The following is a 23,648-nucleotide window of genomic DNA, read 5'->3' on the forward strand; positions in this document are numbered from 1 at the left end:
CAATGGACCCATGGTGATGTTTTTAGTTGATCTTTGATTTAAAAAGGTGGAGAAAGAGCCGTTCTTAATAATTTCCAAATTATGCAGTTGTGAAATGAAATGAGGACCTTTATGCTCAATATCATAATAGCGAAGATCAAAATTCTCAAAAGCTTTTCTTTTTTGAAAAATCTTTTGGTAAGAAGACCAAATTCATTCATCCTTATGAATTGTTGTTAATCAGTGGGGAAATAGATTTCCTTTTTGTTCTTCCTTGACAATTTACATATCATTGAAAAAAACTTCTGATCCATATCTTTTAATTCTCTATGCTTCAAATCTGTTTATTAAACATCTACTATAGGCTTAAAGAAAGACTAGTTTCAGGGAAAACCTAAGACAAGGAAGCAGCGAATGTGGGTAAAAATGAAGTATGGAATAATTACTGGTAACTTCATTAGTTTCAGAAATATGTTCTATAGACTTACTGAATGAATTAGGAGTAGGAAAATTATCGAGCAAAATCTCAACGAATTATTGGAGGTTGCATAAAGCTTAAGGGTATTATGCATAAGAGGAAAACTTGAGTAGGGAGAGAGAAATTGAAATGAAAATGGCATATCTATGGGACAGAATTAAAGATCCATCTGTCACTAGCTAATTTCCTCCCAGGACTCAGGCACAGTGGCCAGAATCTCATTTCATTAGCTCAATGACTTTATTTTACTTTGAGAGACACATTTAATAAATCAGAATATTCTTCCAACCAGGTGTGTTGACCAATACAAAATTACGTTTGATTCCTGAGACATGGTGAGCAAAACATATTTGTGTTGTCTGAACCTTCAATTTCAGGGAGCCCTGGACTTCTGACTTTTCTCCCCAAAGGAAAATATATAATTGTAGAAGAATGTTATCACATATTCCATCACTACCTGTTTTTTTTTTTTAACAAGTCCTTAAGTTTGGATAACCACAAATACAACCTTAAAATTTTTTTTTCAGCTGCATCATCCCAGAGACTGTTTTCTAAAGGAAAATAAGGTGACCCTTAGGAGCAGACTTGATATAGGGATGGAAGAGAAACTGGAGGTCATCAGTTCTTGACTTTTGGGAAACTGTACTTTAAGAAAATAAGGTCACTGATATGCTTATGTTTGATTAGGCTGAGGACTGTTGGGAGAGCTGGTTTTGGAAGAAAGGAGACAAAAATCAAGGAGAAGGAGACATAGAATTATAAGATTATAGAAATCATTGTTTGTAAACCCTTATATAAAACCTTGCCTTTGTAGGAAAAGTTCCCTATCTCATTCATCTCTCATTCCAGCCCACAAGGAGAGAGAAAGGAGAAGTGGGGCCAGTTATGTCCTTGTAAGCAAGTGATACAAAACATTTCTAGGCTCCTGCTCACATCCCTGGACCAAGAACTCAGTCACATGACCACACCCAGCTGCAAGGCAGGACAGGAAGAGTGGGCAGCCAGGATCCTTGCTGAACTTTATGGCGGGAGGAAGGTGGCTCCTTTACTGAAAGAAGAAGGTGATATCAGCTCCTATAGTCATCTCCTTGTGTTCAAATACATTTACTACAAATAAATTGCATTCACCATCTAATGAGGCCTATTATTCCATTTCAGGATGGCTGTAGTCATTCAGAACTTCTTACTTGCATTAAGTAAAAATCTATCAGCAGCTTCCGCCCTCCAGTGCCATTCTGAAAAGCCTAATTTCTCTTCTCTGTGATAGCCTTCCTGCATTTGAAGTAGCCATTCTGTCTCCAAGAGGTCATCCCTGTTCAGGCCCGACATGCTCAGTTCTAATATATCAGCATTTCCACAACCTTCGCCAGAGATTCTCATGTTTTGCTACACCCATGTGGGTTTGTCAGATCCTTTCTGAAAAGTCGCACCCCAGGATGAGTATACTCTTCCAAGTTTAGCTCAAGCAGAAGAAAGAGAGGGACACTGCTTCCCTGATGCGAGGCACTCACCTGCTAATGAGGCTTGAGAGCAAGTCAGTGTCGGAAGGATCCAGTGAAGTACAAAAAGCATAGGACTTAGAATCAATGGCCAGAGATTCAACATACAGCATAACTAGGCAAGCTCCCTGCCTATCAGGTAGGGACTGATTTTGGGCAGCCTGTGGCGCCTTCCTGCTGATGGACAGTGGGTAGACTTTTGGTTCACTGGGTCTCACTGTCATGGCTCACAGATATGCTGGGGCATCTGGAATGTCCTCAGAGCCCTATGGATTTGGGAGGCTGGGGCTTCCTTGATGCCTGCCTTCTGCTTTGCATACCAGTCTGTAACTTTCAGCCCGGGTGTCAAAGACCCTTCACATCTTTTCATGGACATGGTGGGCATCTCCCCATCGGTCCCATTCCTGTCCCTTGCTTTTCTCAATCATGAAGTAAATGCCATGACACATGGCCCGGTGGGATTGGTGGTTGTGCCTGATGGGACAGTAGTCATCATCAAAGAACTTTGTAAACTGGAAAGTCATGTACCAATGGGAGCTCTTGCTGTTAGTTCTGAAAACCCATTCATGCCATTTGGCTGCCGAATGCTCTCTGCCATCCTGTCCCCTGGGAGCTGGATATTTGGATGCAGGGGTTTCATTTTGTTGTTGTCATCACAGTCATCATTATTCACTTCCACATTTTCACAGCTCTCTCCCCCTTGGTTTCTCCACCCTCTCTCTCGCCAACCTGTAGATGCCTCTCCAGTGCCCGGCTTGCACTCCAGGGGTATAAGTAAATCAGATTACTTAGGCTTTTATAAGAAGGCCAGTAATGACAATGCTGGTTGCCACGGTTTTAGAAGAGAATTAGATGCTATTATTTCATATAGTGCTAATCTGTGTGTGTGCGGGTCAGCTGTGCCAAAGGCTAATGTTAGGGAGGATCACAGAGACATCTAGGACTGCAATAAGCAGTCTGACTTAGTCAAGAGCATGCCATGTTTCCCTGATAAGAGGTCCTACTGTGACCCTGTACGTTTCTAATCTGAACACCATGTAGTAAAATCGCCTCACTCACAGAAATAGCCTTCAGGAGACTCCTAGGACATCACTGTCCCCTGAGTTACCTCAAATTGTCTGATGGCTGCTTCTCCATCCTTCTTGGATTCATCTTCCCTTTCATTCTCAAATGTTGAAATCCCCCCAGGTTTTGTATCTGGATCTTTCTTATCTCACACACGACCTCCTCTCCTGGCTTCAGTTACCACCCACCTCTACGAGTCTCCCAAATCTGTTTTCTATATATCTGGCCACCTGTCAGATAACTTACTCACATTCCCAGAGCACCTTGAACAAAACCAGATCTCACACCAGCCTACGGTTCTGGGTTCAAGTCCTCTTCTTGCAACCTCCCTCCCCTAAACCCGTACCCGGGAACCATCACTGGCTCTTACCTCTCCCTCACGTGTCTGCATCCAGCCCCCCAGAAAGCCCCACACGTCTGCCTCCATCCTCTTCTCTCTATGGTCATGGCCAGGAAGGGGGCTTTGTTCCTCTGGATCATTGCCACAGACCCCTAAGTGAGCTCCCCACCTTGGGGCTCCCTCCTCTCCAGGCCAGTCTCCAAAAGACAGCCAGGGGGAGCCTTTTAAAAAGCAAATTTGACTAAATGACTCTTTGGGACCATACCTTCCTATTGCTCCCTTTGCCTTAGGACAGAGTCCAAACATCTCAACACAGTCCATGAGACCTTCCAGGAGTATCTCATCCCCAGCCCATCCCGGGCCTTTTACCTACATTTGACCACCAGCTATACTGAATCTGTGTCCCCTGTTCAGTTTCCCTCTCCCTTCCCCACCACCCTCCATGGTCTGCCCCATCAGTACTCCAATCAGCATCCTACTTGCCCACCTAATCTTCTTCATTTTTCCTATATTTTTGTATTATCTCCCCTGGAAATCATCTCCCTGACCTCTTCACCAGGGCTGCATTAAGGTCATTCCTTAGTAACCTAAAATGATGGGAATGTATATTTGTTTGAATGAATAAAAACATTTTAATTCAAACTTGTAAAGAATGGTTTTTAAGCATTATGAATAGAATTATGAGCTTACAGCAAAAAATGTCACCACAGAAGGTGCTATAATATTTAACATGTAGGTAGGATTTATTTGTACTATTATAGAAAACAATTTTCTTCCTTGGTTCAAATGTTAATTGTGGGAGGATTTGAATTATGAACTTCTATTACAAGTCATTTCTTAAGAGAAATTGCAATGAAATTTGCCTCCAACTCTAGTACAATTAAAATACCAACCCTAATGAGCAAAATTCTGAATTCCATGCAAAATGAGCAAACACTGCGTGAAAGAGCCTGCTTTACTATGTGCTAGAAAATAGGAATAAAGAAAATGAAATAAATCATATCTGGCCCACTGGCAAAAATAAAGTACAGGACTCAACTTTTTTAAAAATTGAAGTTCTCAGTTTACTTGAACTATTCCGATTACTCTGTTCTCCAAACTTCTAATTCCCCTCTTGGCTGCCAGTGTCTGAAGGTTTTGAATGTAACACACAGCTTAATGACATGGAAAATTGGAATTTATTGCATTCCTAGCCAGTAGAGATCATTGTTTTATTGGTCTTGATGAGGCGTTAGGTCTAAGACCAATTTGGGGGAATCTTCCTGAACACAAAATTCAGTAACAGGATTTGGCTTTAAAATGTATGTGGCCCATTTTGCTTTCAAGTGTTATTTATTTAGCCATCACTTAAAACCTTAGCTTGTTTACCACTGGGGCTCAGATTTGAATGGGTTTTAGCCACTGTTTTTAGGCTTTGGATCCAGATCTTTCTCCAATTATAGTGAAATAGTATTACATTAATATTTAATCATTTAAAAAGCAAATGAGATCTTCTTGTTGGCACCCATATTGGGGCAAAATAACCTCTTTATAAAGAATTCTAGCGAGCAAGCCTGGACATTTCACTGGCTGGTGATGAGTTCCCACCTTGGCTGTGGTTGGTGCCTCGGTCATGTTGTCAGCCAGGTGGTCCCCTGCCACCTGCCATGACATCGGTCTCATGTGGGACTCGTTCCTAGAGCCCCAGCTCAGCACAGCAGGTCCTTGTCATTCTCCAGCATCTACTTGCACTTCCAGAACCACGTTCTGGTCTCTGGGTCTTGGCGGTCTCAGCTGGAAAGGTGGCCCCATAAAGACTACCCCAGAGAGTTCTGAGAAAAGCATCAGTAGCAACCTGGAGTCACCCCAGGCCATCCTGTGTGATGCTAGGGGACCCTCCTCAGGGTGATTACTAAGTGAGCCATGGATCTCCAGGTACAGCAGACCTGCTCTGTCCTCTGAGACACACACATGTCCTGAGATGAAGGAAAGGTAGCAGGAAGGTTCAGGGCACCACAGCAGAAATGCTTCTGGGTACTGGGTACTAAAAGAAGAAGAGCGGGAAGGAGGGGACTCTCTGCTCTTTCATCTGCTTTCTTCTGCCTGGATTTCCTGCTGAGAAAACATGCTGGGCTCTTAAAGCAGACCCTGCAAAGTTACCCTGGAAAGGGTAGGGCCGTCCCTACTGGTAAGTAGGAGGTCAAAAATTTTTCCAGTCAAATCAAAGCCAGATTAAACGTTGGAATCACACTCCTGCTGATAATCTGGGTTAGAAAGCAAACTAAGTCTTCTCCACTAGTGTTCCTTGCCCAGTGTTTTACAGCTGTGCTCCTATAGTGGCCCCCACCCAGAACATCGGCGTTTTTCACAGTGAGCTTGGGTCTCGAAGAACGTCAGGCTGCTCGGGCTTGAGACCGAGTTAGGTCACGTTTCTCTGGATGGAGATATTGTATTCATTCTTGCCATTTGGATGAAAGAAGCAGAACATAAAACTATCTTTAAATTCCTTCCTTTTATTGTCAAGAAGATAGACTCTCGGGTTGCGTGCGCCATTCAGCGGTGAATAATGAGCTTGGGTAGGAGTGGAGTCATGCCCTTCACAGCCTGTCTCGCATGGGGCTCCCTTCTCTTACCCCTACTATATTAGTTTCTTTGGCTCTTGCCACCACCACACTCACAAAACAAGAAATCAGTAAGTAATTATGGATAGGTGAGGGATGCCTGCAGATTTCCTCCAATGTCCAAAACCGTAGAGAGAGTGGACACAGCCTTCTTCAGAGGCCATGACACGCAGTCTTGATGCCCACAAACGGAAGCCATGGGCTCATGCTTATCCTTCCATCACCCCCATCTTCTGAACACAAAAAATCGGTACTGGGTCCCACTGAGGACTGGACAGATGTTCTGGAAGACGGTCAAGAAAAAAACACAACATGGTCAAAATTCAAAATTTTGACCTTTAAACTTTGTGGTAAAGAGGACTTTTCGCATTATGCCATTTGAGAATTAATAGGTTTTCACTTTGAGAGTATCTAAGATGGTGTTGGAGAAGCCATAAATCCTCTATGATCATAAATTAAACCACTGAATGTAGAGCTGTCATTTTACCAAGGAAATTGCTTGCCAGGAATTCATTAATCTTTCTGCTGTGCCGGAAAATTCTTCACCATGAGATGACTGGAAGGACGTAAGGACGTTTGGCCAGATTTTAAAACAACCCAAGTCCGGTGTCTTGAAGACTTATTGGAGTAACTCCTTGGGTTTTTTCTGTTCTAAATCACTTAATGTCAAGTTGGGGTAAAAAACAAAAAGGCAGAGGTTAAACTCAGCCCTGGTACTGTCTGCTCCATAAATCCAGGTGTTTGCTTGCTGACGTTTGTATCGACAAAGAGGTCTTCCTTCATGAGGTCCCCTGACCTCTCTGAGACACTTCTCAGACACTCATCATATGATATCTGTCCAAAAACAAAGGCACAAATGGGAACAGAAGCAAAAATCAATTGTGCAAAAGTGGAAATCAATGCACATGGCAGTTGCTAAACAAGAAGTGACTAAGTTATAGCTCTTCCTGGGATGAATCTCCACGTTGGGCAATCCTGCAGAGCAGCACCCTAATTGAACATTTCCTCCATGCCTCCACTTTTTCACAAGGCTTTACTCATAACATTTTATACCAAAACCTATTAAAATACCCCAGAGACAAAATGCAGGGCAAAAAGATTGAATCAGGGGCTAGAAAGCTCACAAAGTTTAATGTAAGTCTACAAGTATTCTTGTTTTGAACTTGAAGCAATTAACTGTAACCTATGCCACTACCACCACCCCCTACCCCACTTTCTCAGTGGATGGCAGTAGTTGGGATAACATAATGTCTATGTGAGCCTTCATTGCTTGAGCAGGAAGAGTGTGCTTGGCTTCTTCCCCTCTCCCCACCCTCACCTAAGCTGTTCTTACTGTGCCCCAATGTCACCCACCCACCAGGCTCTGTCAGGGAAGGAGGAAGAGAGGAGAGCAGAGTTGAGCCTGCCCTGTGCTTTTGTAGCCTGACATTGCTCCACTCTGCTTTCAAGAGATGCTCATGTTCTAGTTCCTTCTTTCATGGGAGCAGTGGTATGGTGTGCTCAGAAGTACCACCTCCCAACTGAGAACCCCTGTTCTGGAGCTGTCTTCTCCAGCTACCACTCTGATTTCTCCATCAGCCTCAGCCAGGGGGATGCAGATTTTGTGCCCCTGTCACACAGGTAGTTTTGGAAGAGGAAGAGTACACTTTTGGAATATACAGCTCTTCACAGGCCTTGGAAGGGGTCCAGGCAGTGGATAGGTCTGAAACAGAAGGTGCTTGAGCTCCATGGTTGGTCCACCCCTGCCACAGAGTCTGTGTGTCCCCCTGCCAGGGGGCACTGAAGACACCAGGCCCTGCAACCCCCACCCTCCAGAGAGTCATGGTCACGATGAATAGGTAGTTCACTCTCATGCTTCAAGAGAGAGAAGATCAGGAACACCCAGTGTGCTGACCACCTCCAAGGAAGCTCTCCCCGCTTGCAAGTTCTTTCACTCCTTCTCAGCCCAATTTTGTAGAATCCAGAAATGAGATGTGTGCTAATCCCACAGATTCTATTTTGTCTTTTGTCTCACATAAGAGTGTAACAGTCCTGGTCTGATGTCACATCTTCCAGATCAGGGATTCTAGCTCCTTCTATCAGTACTCACCATCCTGTGCATTCTCCAGCATTGGTCAGCTCTCTGTCCGTGCTACAAGCAGCTGGAAAAGAAAAGAGCAGAGGAGGGCAGAGCTTAAATGCTCTCAGGTCTTCATCACGTGGTCAGATCTCCCTGTGGGGGAGCTGGGAATGAGCCTGACTGAAAAAACAGTTTTTATTGTACAGTGGGAAAAAATGAAAGAAAGGGTCCCCGAGATGCTTACATCTACAACATTCACGTGATGTGGGCACCAACACCAGTGGTCCTTTTGGTATCAGTTTTTATGAAAACCACATTCTTGAGAGATCCCCAGTGCTTTCATTTAATTGAAAATGCACCTACAGTAACCTCCAGTTGGCTTCAATTATAAAAACTGTCCCAAGTCCATGAGTGTCCTTAGTCCATGCAGAGAGACCAGTTCGGTGGGGGAGTGAGGAAGAACTAGGTTTTCAGACTCTTTTTGTCACTTGAGCAGTAGAAAGTACATGAGCGGTGCCCCAGAGAAGAAGTGAGGAGGAAATAGGATGGGGATACACCTCAGATGTGTCCTGTGGTTGCTCCTTGACCTGCGGTAGGTACAGAGCCCCTAATGCGCTGTCCACAGTCCCCTGTGATGAGGCTGAAACCCACAGCATCAGAAATATAACATGCACACCAATAGTTTTTTCCTCTGTGCCAGTCTGTACTGTCATACCCCCAGTGTCTCTCCCTGCTTGTATAATAGCATGCGAATCCTCTTGGAGCCATCTTCTTTGTTTAACTTATTGTATTTTATTTAAATTCATTTAATTAACATATAGTGCATTATTCATTTCAGAGGTAGAGTTCAGTGATTCATCAGTTGCATAGAATACCCAGTGCTCATTATATCAAGTGGCCTCCTAAATGCCCAACCCCCAGTTAACCCCATCCCCCTACCCTTCTCCCCCCAGTAACCCTCTTCTCCCGCAATGAGGTACGTGGGTAGAACTAGAGGGTATTCTCACTCGTGTGGAATTTAAGAAACAAAACAGAGGATCATAGGGGAAGGGAGGGAAAAACAAAATAGGATGAAATCGGAGAGGGAGACAAACAATAAGAGACTCTTAACTCTAGGAAACGAACTGGAGCCATCTTCTCTTAATGACCATTCCTAGTTACTTCATTCATTCAACACATGTTCATTGAGTACCTCGTCTACCTTAAGCTCCATTTTAGGTATTGGAAATACAGAAGTGAATATCTACATATTGGAGTAACTTTCCACATACATACTAGCACTTTTATGCATTATTTCTTGGTTGCTTTATTTTATGCTTATCTTTCTCTGGTTCTATTCTAAAATATTTTTTAAAAAATTCTTACTTAATATCCAGGTTTTTTGAAGACTTACCCTCTTTGAGTGAGAACTCTTCTGTGTTGATTTTCCTCTTGTTTTTTCTGCCTCCCCCACTGGTCATTCCTGCTCTGTGGGGACACATTCTCTTTGTACTTCTGTCTTAAAAACGAGAAATGTCCTCTCCTGACCATCCTCCTCCATTTCCACCTTCCCACTTCCTGTCCTCACATTCCCCACGCGTCGCGGACACGTTTCTGGAAAATTTGGAGTTCTCACTTTCCATTTTATGCTTCAACCCCTGAGGTCTGACATGATGATGCCTGTCCCCACGCCTCTGTTGAAATTGCTCCTAATTGCGATGTTCAACTAGCTCCATTGTCTATATTAATCAGGGAAGGCTTCCAGCTGTAACAAGCAGACCTAAACATGCAGTGATGCCACGTGATAGATTATTTTCCTGCTCATGCAACCATCTGGACAGGTGTCCATGCGGGCAACTCAGCTCTTCTCTGCACATTCAGGAGCCCAGAGTCCCCACCGCCTGCTGTAATGTCCGCCACCGTACCTGGTGATGGCCCATCCCCATCCCCTCATGTTCCATGGGTGATACCTCCATCACATGGCCATATGCAGCTGCCAGGAAAGGCAGGACATGGGGCCTAGATGTGTGTCCGGGAACAAAGGAAGTGGATTTGAAAGAGCAGTGAGCAGTCCTCAATAGAACACAATTGAATGCCAAAGGCATCTGCGTCTATTCCTCTATATGGTCTTCACTCCTGAATTCAAAGCTTGTATTTAGGGTCACACATGTGATGTCTCCACTTCAGTGGATGACAAGTTCTGATGGGGCACACACCTGACAAGCAGCTCTTCTGACCTTCCCCGAATCCGTTATTTGCGCTTCACTGCCCATCTCAGCCAATAGCACCTCGCCCACCTGGTTGTTCTTTTCAGAAATCCAGTAGTTATCTAAGTGTACATCTTCCTCCCTTATTCCCACTACATTTTGCACCAAGACCTGTGGAGTGTACCTCTCCTGTCTTTATTTCCATCATCATCTGTCACGAGTGCTGGTCCGATTACTGCCTAATTGGTTTTGTGGAATCTACTTTACCATCTTCAATCTATTTTTCCATTAAGCATTCCGAATCCACTTTGATAAATCCAAATCTAACCTCGTCAGTGTGCTGGTTGAAAGTCTTCAGTAGCTTGCCGTATCTCTCTTACCCATCTCTTTAAGCTCACCTCCCTCTACCCTCCCCTCAGTCACTTTCCTTCAACCACACTGTCTCCCTTGTTCTTCCTGACAGACGCAAGGCTGTGCCAACCTCACGGCCTTTGCACTGCCCGGGCACAGAAAAATGCCTTCCCTCCTCTCCTACTAAACCTGGCTCTTTCCATTTCAGTTTAACTGTCACTGGTTCAAGGAAATCTCCCTCTCTCCAATCCTCTAAGGCTGGCAAAGAGCCCTTTCCTTAGCGTGTACTTTTTCTTCATGGCTCTTACTGAAAATGTAACATGATGCGATCACATTTTAAATGTCCATCTCCCTTCCATCTCCCTCTCAGGAGTCCTTCCTACCTCCCTCTGCTCTAGCTGCATTCCCAGCACAGTTCCAGGTACTTACTCCTACTTCTGAAATAACTTCAACAAGGCCATACCCCAGAGTTGAAGCTTAGCAGAAGACACACACAGTGACTCTTCTTCCTTGTCCATGGTCTGCAGCGCTTTCAGGTAGGGTGGAATGTGGAGACCTCAAGGTTAGGCCCCGGGGTGAGCTTTGAACATACTGACCACTGATGAGTACAGATATAAGAGACTTGACTTTTCACACGTCAGAGTGGGGCATTCTAGAAGTGAGCCGTTTGGATTCATTAAACCTAAAGACTGGACTTTCTTCTATTTGCCCCAAATTTAACTCTGAGGCACAAACTAGAACACAAAGGGCATTCATTCTTAAAGATCATCCACCTCAGGCCTTTGTTTTAAGGCCTTAGAAGAGACATCAGGAAACAAAAGACCAAATTGGGTCTTTATTCCATTTCCTGTGTGTTTTTTCCAAGATGGTACCAGCTAACTCCTGGTAGTTAACAATGGTATGCTTTCTTTGACCAAATTACATACATTTCTTTCCAACTTGTCAAATCTTGGTGATACTGATTTAGAATTGGGCCCATGGCAGTAAATTAAATTCCTGAATTGCATGTGCGTGGTATTTGCTTTTTGAAAGATGGTACAAGTTTCCCCCAGATCTGAAAGTAGAGTGCTCTACCTTAGAACGAAACTGTTCTAAGTGAAACCGCATAAAGCAAAGGAACAATTATCATTTCATAAAAGCCGAAATCCTCATCAGATTTCTTTCAGTTAGTGAAAACAGGTTACTAAAATAGGTCTTTTGTAAGAGAAAAGTGGCATAAAGCGAACTTTCGGATAGTGGTGAGAAGCTGTACTACGGAAGACTCCACATTTACTGTACCTTTAAGCATCCGAATCAATTCAATTAAATTCCATTAGAAGCACCAGAGCTGAAACAAACTAATATGAAAACAACGGGTATGCCAGGAGGTATTTATTTCTGTATTAAACTGCAAATACTCCCTCTTGGCCCTTAAGATTTCACTTCAGTATTTAACTCTACCAGCTTTTGCTGTAGAATTGTTAAAAGAACTCATTTTAATGAATCTTTAACAAACATTTCACCTTAGAAAGAAGCGGAAGCTTGTTTTATTAGAGCAAAGGGAAGCTGAAGTTTCACTGACATGGAAAAATCTGGCTTCGGTTTCAATTGCACAGACTGTGGATACTTCGGCTTTTTTTCTACATAATACCTTTTACTGAAATAAGTGTGTCTGCATAAGGACCACTAATCTGGAATCCCTTCTTTCTGTGCTTCATGTGTGATGACATTAATAGGTTTCGTCCACTGAAAAATGACTAGAAAACCAGCACAAATTGTGAGCAATCAGGTTTTTCATAAGCGAGCCGTAATATCTTAGCTGGTTACCTTTTCCAGAGGATGACAACACGTCTTGTTTTGACTTTCATCTGAAAAATAGGTTCCTGATGAAGAAGTCCCGTTAGTGAATGCGGTTCACAAGCTCTAAGAGTTCAAGTTTGAATGAGTGGATGAGCTTGGGTTGCTGAAAGCCCGAAGGATTTCTACCACGCTTTCTTTCTATCTCAAGTCACTCACAGCAAATTAGAATTGACAGGCGTTATGGACTGAGAGCCTTCAAGGACAGCTAACGCCAAAAACTTGTGTTTGTTACTCCTGAATCGAATAGGCCCTGTGTGCCCACTGAGAAATCCTTTGTCTAGAGGCAGAGAAAATCTCACCAGATTAAGGAGGTTCTGGAGTTGTTTTCCAAAAGGAGGAAAAACGCCAATGACCATATACCGAGGGACTCACCATGTCCTATTATATATTTTTGGTTCCAACAGAGATCTGTCTCGGGACAAATCACAGCTCTTTTCCATTTTCAAGGTTAATTATTTATTGAAGCTTTTGTCCAAGTCAGAGATGTCACTTAGCATTAGAAAAGATTCGTTAACTCTGAACCCTAAGCATAGAAGATAAAACCTCCAGAAGCACTTTGGAAAGGGACCTATAAATGGGAACATGGCATGTAACGTATCATTAAATGGACATTCAGTAACCCCGTCACCCTCCACCCCAAAGAGCACCCTCTTGCCGAGGTCAGAGACCACAGGGGAACTTGGGAGAAACTCCATGTCCTCCCATGGCATCTCCTAAAGTCCATGACTGAGGATTTAACCCCTTTCTCTCTCCCTAATCACCAAATCCTCTAGACAGCCCCTGAGGTGTTTTCTCTGCCTCTCCCCCACCTCTGTAAACGCAAGGGTACAGACAGAGCAGCCTCGGCCCGCATCCCTTCCCTCCTCTTCCCTCTGCCTCAGGACAGTGACTTTCTGTCCTGTGCCTCACTGCTCTGATTCAGCATAGGGGCCCGGGGCATGGGGGCTCAGCTGGGTGACAGGATGCTCCCTGGCAGTTCGGGTTAGGGGGACCTGGGCTGGGGGGCAGTCAATCTCTGGACACTCCCCATGGTTCCACATCATTCCATCTTACCAGACTACACCCCACACCCCCCGTTGGCATGCCCTGCATTCCACTTTCTTTCCAGGGCAGTGACTCTGGGTGTCCGTCTTCCAAGGCCAGGAATGTCCCTACAGGTGACCCACTCAGACACCAGCCCTTCGGTCTCTGAAGGTGGCGGGGGAGTCATGTTCCTGCAGTAGGCGTGGACTTTGGCGTCCAACTTCAAAAGAAATCAGAGCAAAGCTAACGGAGAACAGGAGGCGCTCTCCCCTTCTCCCCTTTCTTCCTGGCTCTGGGAAGGATTAGCATTTGCGGGGACAGAAGGGGCCTGAGCTGTGGAGAGGTGCCGGTGTCGTCTGAGCTGCAGGATGCGGGCAGCAGGAGACATGGAAGGTGCAGTCCATGCTCGGGTGCGTGAGATGCGACAGGTAGGATTTTGTTTCAAATTATCTACGAGACTGCGTAATGAGCAGCCAGTTTCATAATTCCTCACCCCGAAACAGCAGCAGCTGAGGGAAATGTTACCGTTGAATGGAGCAGACAAGCCGGAGGCCCTTTTTTTTTTTTCAGGACCATTTTACCTAAACTGAGCCAGCCTTCAGCGCAGCAGTGAGCATGTCATAAAAGACAGATATGCCCACAGTAGGACATGATACTGGCAAGGTCACTCAAAGCTAAAACTAAAAAAAAAAAAACCCAAAAAAAAAAAAAAAACCATAAAGTTCTGATCACCTTTGTTTGTTACGGGACAATAGAGGAGAGGAATTACAGAGGCCAGCTGCAAAGCCAATGACATGATCATTTGTTTTCCAGTAATTAATGCAGGCATTTTAAATCACTGGATCCAACAAGAATTTATTGAGCATCTCTGTGTTACAGGCATTGTGCCAGGGACCAGGGCTTCAGAAATAAATAAAGCCCAAGAGTGCTTCGCCGACTACAGTGGTCTATAGTGTGGTCTCCAAGTGGTTTGTTCACAGTGGGCGGGGAAAAAAAAATGCAGCCAAAGCTGCCCTGAATCTCGCAGGCATGATCCCTTGAGCAGTAGGGATTTAATGAGCATGTAGTGCCTGCTTCCTGTTCACACAGCACGAAAGTGGGCAGGATAAGTGAGATTCAACCGGGGGCCGCAGGGTAGGGGCGGTGCGGGGTGGCGGAGCTGCCTGATCAGAGGTGTGGACGTGTGACATTGAATTACGGGGCCGTGGTTGCTGGGTCATCAGGTATGGTTGGGGCTCAGGGCTGTGTGTATGTGGCAGCTCTCTGCTCGGAGGTTGGGATCTACTGTTGTTCCTCAGAAGTCAGGCTTGAGAACGCCTTACCTGACGTTCCCCAGTGGACTCAGAGCCTTGAGGGCCTCCTAGGATTTAGCTCTTGAAAACGTATTCTCGTTGGGCACAGCGGCCTGTGCACGGGGACCCCAAGCCGGGGGTTCTCCACGCTGCTCTTCAGTCACATCACCCCCGGGGCTTTTGAAAACAGAAACTCAGAACAATTTGGACAGGATCTCAGGGCCTGAGGCCCAGGAATTACTGTTTTCAAAAGTCTCCAAGCTGATTATTTTTGCCCTTGATTTATGAAGAAGAAACCAAGGCGGAGCTCACCAGTAATCGTGATACTGACGCTGACTGGGGAGAAGGGCCGACTGTTCTGGCGCCCTTCTCATCCCAGCCCTCTGCCCACAGAGACACCCAAGATCAAAGCAGTTTTCAGCCTTGGCCCGCAGCTCTGGCTCGTCTCTGTGCGCAGACCTAACGGATTCACGTGCTGATCTGCACTCAATGCCCTCGGCACTTTCCAGAGGAAGAAGCCATGGGGCAAGTGTGTGTCACACTAACCTCATGTGGACCAGTGTGGAAGCCGCTCTGTCCCTTCCTCTGAAATCTTCCCGTGGAAGTCTTTCCTGTAGCACAGTCTTGTTGGCGATGTTTCCAGAATGGGCAAAAACATAAAATGCTGCACATTCGGAGACCTTCCAGTACTGGAGGGGAAGATGCATAGGGACAGAACAGAGTGGCCAGCAGGTGGACATACGGTGAAGACCAAACCATTTCGAGCCCGTGAAGAACCACTCTACCTTGATTCTCACACCCCCTGGACCCTTGAGCGCACCGGCGCGGAGGGTCATAGCTTTGGGGAATAATACAGTTTTAAAGAAGCAGGCTGGGAACTTTAACACAGAAGCTGAAATGGGCTGGAAGGACAGTAAAAGGAGAAGATAAAGAAAATCAGATTATTCCTGGTGGCAATTTAAAGTTCAATGACTTTGAACTCCTCTTCTCTTTCGGATTTCATCTCTATCTATTCTGAACAATTTAACAACCTCCAGTTTTAAGTTTAATGTGTTAAAAATAAAAACCAATTTGAGGTGCAGATATCATATCACATTTTTGACAGCTTGACTGGATCTTAAGCTGAAGGGCACCAACGTCTCGGTCATTCTGCTGAGGTGAAAGATAGATATTAAAGGGGTCCCTTATCGTCCATATTAAGGATTAACAGCCCTCTCCCAGGTGCTGTGACTATTCTTCATTCTGTTTTTTCTTCCCCAAGGTTTCTTATCGAACCTCTAGAAGGCAAAGGGATGAAGTGAAGGGGGTGGTGGGTTGAGCAGCTGATAGAAAAAAAATTCAGGAAAATGCTTCTAGTCTACAGTGAGTTAAACTTTTAAGAAGAAAAACTAGGGATCAAAGAGGCAAATGATGTAAAAAAAAAAAAGTGTGCCCAAGTTGTCTTTATTTATGGAAACCACTTTCAAGCCTTCCTGAGTGACACTGGGACGTACATGAACAATGCATTGATTGCAAGGCGGCTAGCTAACGAGTATGTACACGGCTAGTTGGATAAAAGGAATGTTAGCTTAGCAATAACTTCCCAAGGAAAATGTATCTTCATATCCCTTCTTCTTTGGAAAGACAGCGGATTTTTCAGTTGAATGCCAAGAAAATTCACGCAGGAAAAGATGTGGAAGGTCCTGAGACTTATCCTCAAGGTAACTGATTATTCAGTGTGCCTTATTGATTGATCTGCACTTTCCTGTCTAGCATCGGATACACTGCTTTCCATAACACTGGGGAATTCTGAGCTCAGAATTAAAACTGTGGGGCCCCTCCTGGGCATTGTTGAACATAGTAGCAGTGTGGGAGTTCCATGTTTCCATCATGGTGCCTCTGGCTCCGCGTCAGCGAATGAGAGGGAAGATGGCCATAAGCAGGAGCCGGGTTGCCTCTCATGTGACTCAGAAAACTGCTCTCAAGAACTTTCACTGGGTTTCCACTTGGCCCTGTTCCCTAAACTCCCCCTTCCCACCTCCATTAAAGTCTCTGTGCCCATATGCATACAATCGAGGGCCATGTGCAGAGGTGTCAGACCTGGGGTGGCATTCTCGTTGCCTCTAAACATGCTCTACGTCATCCTCAAGTATGTGCTGATCCCATCCCTCACAGACAGGTCATCTGCAAGATCGCCCTCCGCCATGCCTTTGTATGCTAGGAATTGGGTATTACGAAGGATTTTTTGGTGCATCTTGTAAGGGTTTCTTCCTTCGTAAGCAGTTTTAGTATTATACCCACCTTCCTGACATTTCCAGAGATGGAAGTACTTGCATGGTCCTGGTGTAATCGAAGCATCATGGAATCTGAAACGCTGAACAAAACACGTCTCCCATCACGTGTGTAAGAGATGCTGACTCATCCATCGCTGTCTCACCACGGAAAACCAAACCCAACCTAGAGTCATGCCGCACTGATGTCTAGAGTCTCCTTTGGTCTTAGAACATATGAAATATTAGCTGCTGTTCTTATCGTGAAAACAATTTGCCCTTGATGACATATGGAGTGTCATGACTTAGTCATGATTAAAGAAGCCAAGGTTTTGACTAAAGCAGTTTCCTGAGCCATTGCTTGGAACCCCAGAGCGTATCTTCTAAACTGTGAGAAAAACCTAACATGATCCACTTCTGTTGGTCATGTTTAAGGACTTTTTGTGGTCAACCAAGCATTATCCTCAGAAGAAAAGAACACCTGTTTAAATAATTTTTCAAGTTGTTTCCAGATATGAATAATGGATGCACATACACTTTTTAAAAATAGATTTTATTTATTTGTTTGACAGAGAGAGAGAGAGCAGCAGCAGAGGGAGAGGGAGAAGGAGGCTCCCCACTCAGCAGGGAGCCCAATGTGGGGCTCGGTCCTAGGATCCTGGGATCATGACCTGAGCTGAAGGCAGATGCTTAACTGACTGAGCCACCCAAGCACCCTGCATATACATTTTTGGTTTTTGTTTTTGTTTTTTTTTTTAAGACTTTATTCATTTTCAAAACAGAAACAGAGCGAGCATAAACAGGTGGAGAGGTAGAGGAAGAGGAGGGAGAAGCAGATTCCCCCACTGAGCAGGGAGCCAGACATGGGGCTCGATCCCAGAACCTGGGAATCATGACCTGAGCGGAAAGCAGCTGCTTAACCATCTGAGTCACCCAGGCACCCCCCATATACACTTTTGAAATGGTTCCCATCCTGCACATGCTTTTGTAAGACTGCTCCTTCCCCGTCCTTGCCACCACCCATGGAGGATTGAAGGGAAAGGCACAGAATTCCTGTGAAGACATTTTCTCCTCCTGTCCCCACACCTAGCCCTTAGTGTGTCCTCTCCCACCTTTCCCTGAGGAGCACTGAAGCCTTACAACCCTCATCACCTCAGTCAAGACTCTTGAGTCATCTATGGTTACTGGAATCATCATTTAAAGTTTTGGAATGTCTAGTAATCTGCCCCAATATCCCACCTTTCTTCTACCTGCTTCCCCCTTCTACCTTCTGCCTTCGACCTACCTGCCCACATCCACCTGCCTTCGTCTCCCTCTTTGACCCATGGTCTGCTATCAGGAAAAGCTCCGTATGCATCACCCACCCCTGTCTTCTCACTCTGACACTGGGCTGTCCCTGAACACATGCTCCCCTCCCCCTCTCCCTGCTGCCCTCTCATGTGGTAGCTGTTTCATCTCCCACCTCACTCCCGTGGAGAAACCCCAGCATCTATGAAGTACCCTCACTCCAACAGCCTGGGATGGTTTTAGGATCTGTAGCCCACCATGTAGTTTTCATTCTCCATCTCTTCCCCAACATCTTCCCTTGCTTCTATCCCTGGCTGGATTCCATGGGCTTCCATGGCATTCTGTTTGCAGTCCCTGTCTCCTTCCAAGCTACTTCCTGACCACTCCCATCCAAGTCCATCTACCCCCCACCACCTGCCACAGGGTAGCTGAACTTGGCTGGAGAAAAATAAGCAACATGCTGCCCTGTTGTCTCTTTTGAAATTCCTTGTACTGGGCACCCTGGCCACTAGACCCTGGGCTGTGGTCACCTTGCCCCCTCCCAAGAACCATTTCATACCTTCTCTTCTTCCTTTCTCTGTCCCCCTCCTCCTTTCCCTTCCTCCCTCCTATTCTTTAATCTCCAAATCTTCCTCACACTCAGCAGATGACCTCACTTCTCACCCCACCTGGAGAACATGCAAGAAAATACAAGAGAACGTCCTCATCTGCCTGCTACCAAATCTCCCACCCACACAGCCCAGCTGTCCTCCTTCTTCTGGTCCACGAGCAGACCACGTGGTCTTCTCATGGTCCACGAGCCCCTTGTTCCCTAATCTTCCGAGCAGTCCTCTTTGAAATTCCCTCCTGTAATTGCTTGCTTCCTCTGTGGCATCACCAGCTCTTTGGTCTTATCTGTTGAGTCACTCCCAATGGCAAATGAAGCGCTCTATCTCCCAGGTGATCTCTGAAGACATCTCTTGGTCACTCAATCTCTCCAAGCCCCATTTCTCCACTCTCTGTAATAATAAAACTCTGTCAAAGTGGCCGGATCTTACTCTTCCGTTCATCAATTTTTATTATCTTTGGAGCCCACTTGAGTTAGACATATGCCGACCTGACCAAAGAAAGTACTTTTGCCCCGTCATGATGGCTTACATGTTCCCCAGGCTGGTGGTCAGTTCCTGGTCCTGCCTATCATTCAGTTGGTCTCCTTCTTCTTTATGCATCTGCTTTCCTTGTCTTGCCCGACCTCACACCCTCCTGGCCCTCCTTCCAGCTCTCTCTGTCCCTTCTCAGGCTCCTCTGAATCTTCTTTTGCACACCCCTTACATATTAGAGTGTCCCAGGGCTCGCCCAGTGTCTCCTGCTTGCCGTTATTTTCATTCATGTTTCTTTCCATTCCCCTTGCTCTAAATAACATCTCTATGCTGAACTCCAAAATGTTATCTCCAGCCCTGACATTGCTCCTGAAATCCCGATTTGCAGATTTATTCTGTAAATCTTTGCTTTGTTTATTTATATATTTTTTATTATATATTTTTTTAAATATTTGCTTTATTCTGTATCTTCTCTTTCATGTCCAGATAGACATCTCTACCCATCTTGTCCCAAATGGCAGTATTGATTTCACCACCGAAAGATATTTCTCTCCCAGTATTCCTTATCTCAGGAAATGGCAACTCCAGTCTTCTGAGGTTCACACCAGAAGCCTGGGGCAAAGCTTTATTCCTCTCTCCTTCACCCAATAGCCAATCATCAGCAAATCCTCCAACACAGATGCCAAATCTGCCCATAGCTCATCATCGGCCCCCATCCAAGCCAGGATTGTGTCTCCCTCCTCCAGTGGAATAGCTTATTACTTGGTATCCCTGGTTCTATTCTACTCTCCCCAAACTCTTCTAGACACTCAGAAGGCTTCTCGATTTCTTGGTGCCCCTTGATCACACCTCAGCCATGGAGACTTCTGATGGCTCTCATCTGTGCGTAGCCCGTGTCCACCTGCCTTCTCATCTGTTCTTCCTTTGGCTTGGGGTATCTGGGTCGTTGTCATCCTCCAGGTCTCTGCTACAAAGTTAATTGTTCCCAGAGTGACACACATTCCATTGCCACATCCCATAATCTAAAAACACTAGTATTTTCCGACCTGAATTCCTTGATCTGCTCACCTTCAAGTACTTGTAAGTGTGCCACATTTCAGTATCACTATTTCTTTACTTGCTAGTGTTTGACTTTAGGTGGCCTATTAACTGTCTAAACTTCAGTAAAATGGGATGCTAATAGCATCCAGCCCATGAGATTGTTGAGAAAATATCGCCTTGTAGTAAATTCTCAATTAAGAGCTAAGTAATAGTTTTAAAATAGCAAGCGTCTAACCTTGGCTTTATCCTACCAGCCAAACAGAATAAGAATCACAATTAGAGAAACAAAGGCACAAATACTGAAATGAGTATGAATTTTGTTCTTCATTAACTTCCATCTATTTCTGCCTGCAATGATTCTTTAATAGAACGTTGAGTCTCTTAAAAGTCTAAATATAACCAGGAAAAAAAAAAAAAAAAAGGCCCGAAGAGTTTCACTGGTTGCCTCTGTGATGCAGGAATGGGGTGGGGGGGAGCGTGAAGGGACCGACGGGTCTTCTCTTCCTTGGGGTAGTGTCACTGCTATTTGACATCTGACTTTGATATATATAAATTGAATTAAAAAGGAGAAAACAGTGGAAGGAGTTATTGTGGAGTGTTAACAGGAGTTCTGGGGCAGGGTGGAACTACTGACAGATTTTTTCTTCTTTATGGTTTCTAAATTCATGAAATGGTCCACAGTGTATGTCTTTGGTTTTTAAAATGAAAACCAGTATATGTGTCTTATTGCATATTTACTAGATATTAGAAGGCTTAATCCAGGGGTGCCTGGGTGGCTCAGCCAGTTGAGCATCTGCCTTCGGCTCAGGTCAGGATCCCACTTCCCCCTCTCGCTGACCCTTCCGCCTGCTGGTGCACTCACTCGCTCGCTCTCTGTCTGATGTCTAATGAATAAATTTTAAAAATCATTATAAAAGAGAAGGCTTAATGGAGGATTAGTTGGTAAGACACATTCTGTATGGACTCTAAAGTGAAAAATACAATTTCTGGATTAAACCAGAGGACATGCCATACCCCTCTGGGTGTGCGTACACAGTGACGGTCGTGAGAAGAGGGCCAGGCAGAGCTGGAACCGGGTCCATAAAGAATAGACAGTTTCAGGGTCATCTCACATTCCGAGCACCATATTTTCATATAAATAAAGAGTCCGTTTATTCAGCATCTGGAAAGGAAAGCCAGCCCTTAAAAGCAGGCTTCCTCGTGGCAGACTGTCCAGAGGGAGCGAGGTGGGTCTCAGTTCACACCCCTCCTCTCCACTCACCTTGATCAAGCAGGGCTCTGCGATCTCAGGCTCCATGATCGCTTTTGACAGACGGTGGAAATGTTTTACAAAATCAGATGTTGGTAACTTCGAAATGTCAGGGGATGAAGAATCACTCTACCTTCCCCACTGAATGGGCATATGCGGTCTATTGCAGGACGGATGGTCACAGTATCACTTCGTAGCCTCATCGTCGACCATCGAGAGGGATCGGCAAAGGCCCTACTCCTCCTCCCGCACGCCCTCCATCTCCCCTGTGCGAGTGTCTCCCAACAACCGCTCAGGTAAGAGACGCCCAGAGTCAGCCAGTCCTCATTTCCCCTGGTGCCAGGGCCCTCCCTCCAGCCCTAGCTGACCCCCACGGAAGGAGAGCCGTCCCAGTTGGACATTGGTTAGAAACACCAAATGAGTCCCTTTTTCTTTCCTAGCAGTGGTAACTTTGTGTCGTGTTCATACAGACTCACAACACTTCTAACAGATTTCTAAAGATCTCTAACAGGTGTTATACACATGAAATGTATGTCATGCGCCTGCCTTCATCAAACAACAAGAATGAAGATAGCGTTAGATGTTTGCAAATCAGGGTTTCCTGCGCACACTTTCCAACTTAAAATAGTTTGAGTTGCATTGTATTGATTGCAATTAGAATAACAGTGAGGGAGAAAGGGCATGCTTTTCTAGCTGTAAAATGACATACATTTGAAATATCCCATTGAGGGTTTCATTACTACTCCAAACCTGATTAGCCTGCTATTATTACCTTTAAACCAGCCAATAAATCCTTGATAAAGTCTTATCACAACCACCCGGAACTATTAAGTCACTCAGTTGAATATTTTTCTAATTTTGTCCTGTTTCTGTTGTTTGAATTTTCAACTAACTGCTCTTATTTACTTATAAAGACACTTTATTTTTATACCCTTTTCAGTCACATTAGATAATGCCTAAGATGAAGGAAAAAATTAAGGGCCAAGTAGGAGCCCATCATTTAATATATAAGTGTTTTTATTCCAAGTGTAAGTCTAAAAACCGAGCTTTTGATTTCTGCACTTGGAGTTTTGTTGTGAGAAGGAAAGATGAATAAATAAATATATAAATACCTAGATGGGTGGGTGTGTGCATGTGTATACACATGTGCATGCGTGTGTGCACACACACGTGTACGCACACACCACTCTCTAGGTTTTTACTTAAGAAGAGTTTCTCCTTGCTCTTCGCTGCCCTCTGTCTGCTGGGGAACCCGTCCCAGAGGGCATGGCAGGAGAGTGCCCGTCCACCCTTGAGATCACTGGTCATTGAACTTTACACCACACTTTACTGTCAGGATGATGACGAAAACCAGACGTGAATGGGGAACATTTGACTGAAATAAATGACTCTCCCAGCCGCGGGAAAGCCTCTGTTTCTAGTGTGGTGTAACGGCTTCTAACATTCCATTCTGCACTAGACGAGAACTGGACACCACCGTGAGACAAAGAAATTTCCACCTTTGGAAGCACAGGGGTGACCTTTCATGTTTCTTACCCCATACATCTTAAAAAGATAGGGGCACCTGGGTGGCTTAGTGGGTTAAGACTCTGCCTTCACCTCGGGTCATGATCTCAGGGTCCTGGGATCAAGTCCCGCATCGGGCTCTCTGCTCGGTGGGGAGCCTGCTTCCTCCTCTCTCTCTGCCTGCCTCTCTGCCTACTTGTGATCTCCCTCTCTGTGTCAAATAAATAAATAAAATAAAATTTTAAAAAAGATAAAACATAGTGAGTGTGGGAAGCACAAAGATGATGTCTTTTTTAAAGCCCTAATTATTACGACACCTCAGTGTTAGAGAGATGAAATGACGCAGTAGATCAGAAGGTGCTGGAAGGAGAAGGGGCAGAGTTCCAAGAGCTACCCCAGCCATTCCACGAGGGCACTGCCTGCTACTTCCTCCTGAGGCACATTGAAGACACCAAGTGAACACTTGTTTGCATGATTTGATTTTTTTCCAGGAGTGTAATCTTAGTTTACCGGGATTCGGACCACT

The 23,648-nt window shown here is 45.0% G+C and overlaps 1 protein-coding gene across 4 annotated transcripts in view; it reads left to right on the top strand.

Annotated features, from left to right (window-relative positions):
• CTNND2 (catenin delta 2) overlaps positions 1 to 23,648 on the top strand; it is a 906,151-nt gene that overhangs the window by 865,322 nt on the left and 17,181 nt on the right. For all 4 annotated transcript variants that reach the window (XM_044233797.1, XM_044233772.1, XM_044233780.1 and 1 more), the window contains one exon: positions 21,786 to 21,912. In XM_044233797.1, coding sequence (XP_044089732.1) covers positions 21,786 to 21,912 — 127 coding nt within the window. The remainder of the gene's footprint in view (positions 1 to 21,785; positions 21,913 to 23,648) is intronic.

Source organism: Neovison vison, chromosome 1 (assembly GCF_020171115.1).
Source record: "Neovison vison isolate M4711 chromosome 1, ASM_NN_V1, whole genome shotgun sequence".
NCBI classification, from domain to species: domain Eukaryota; kingdom Metazoa; phylum Chordata; class Mammalia; order Carnivora; family Mustelidae; genus Neogale; species Neogale vison.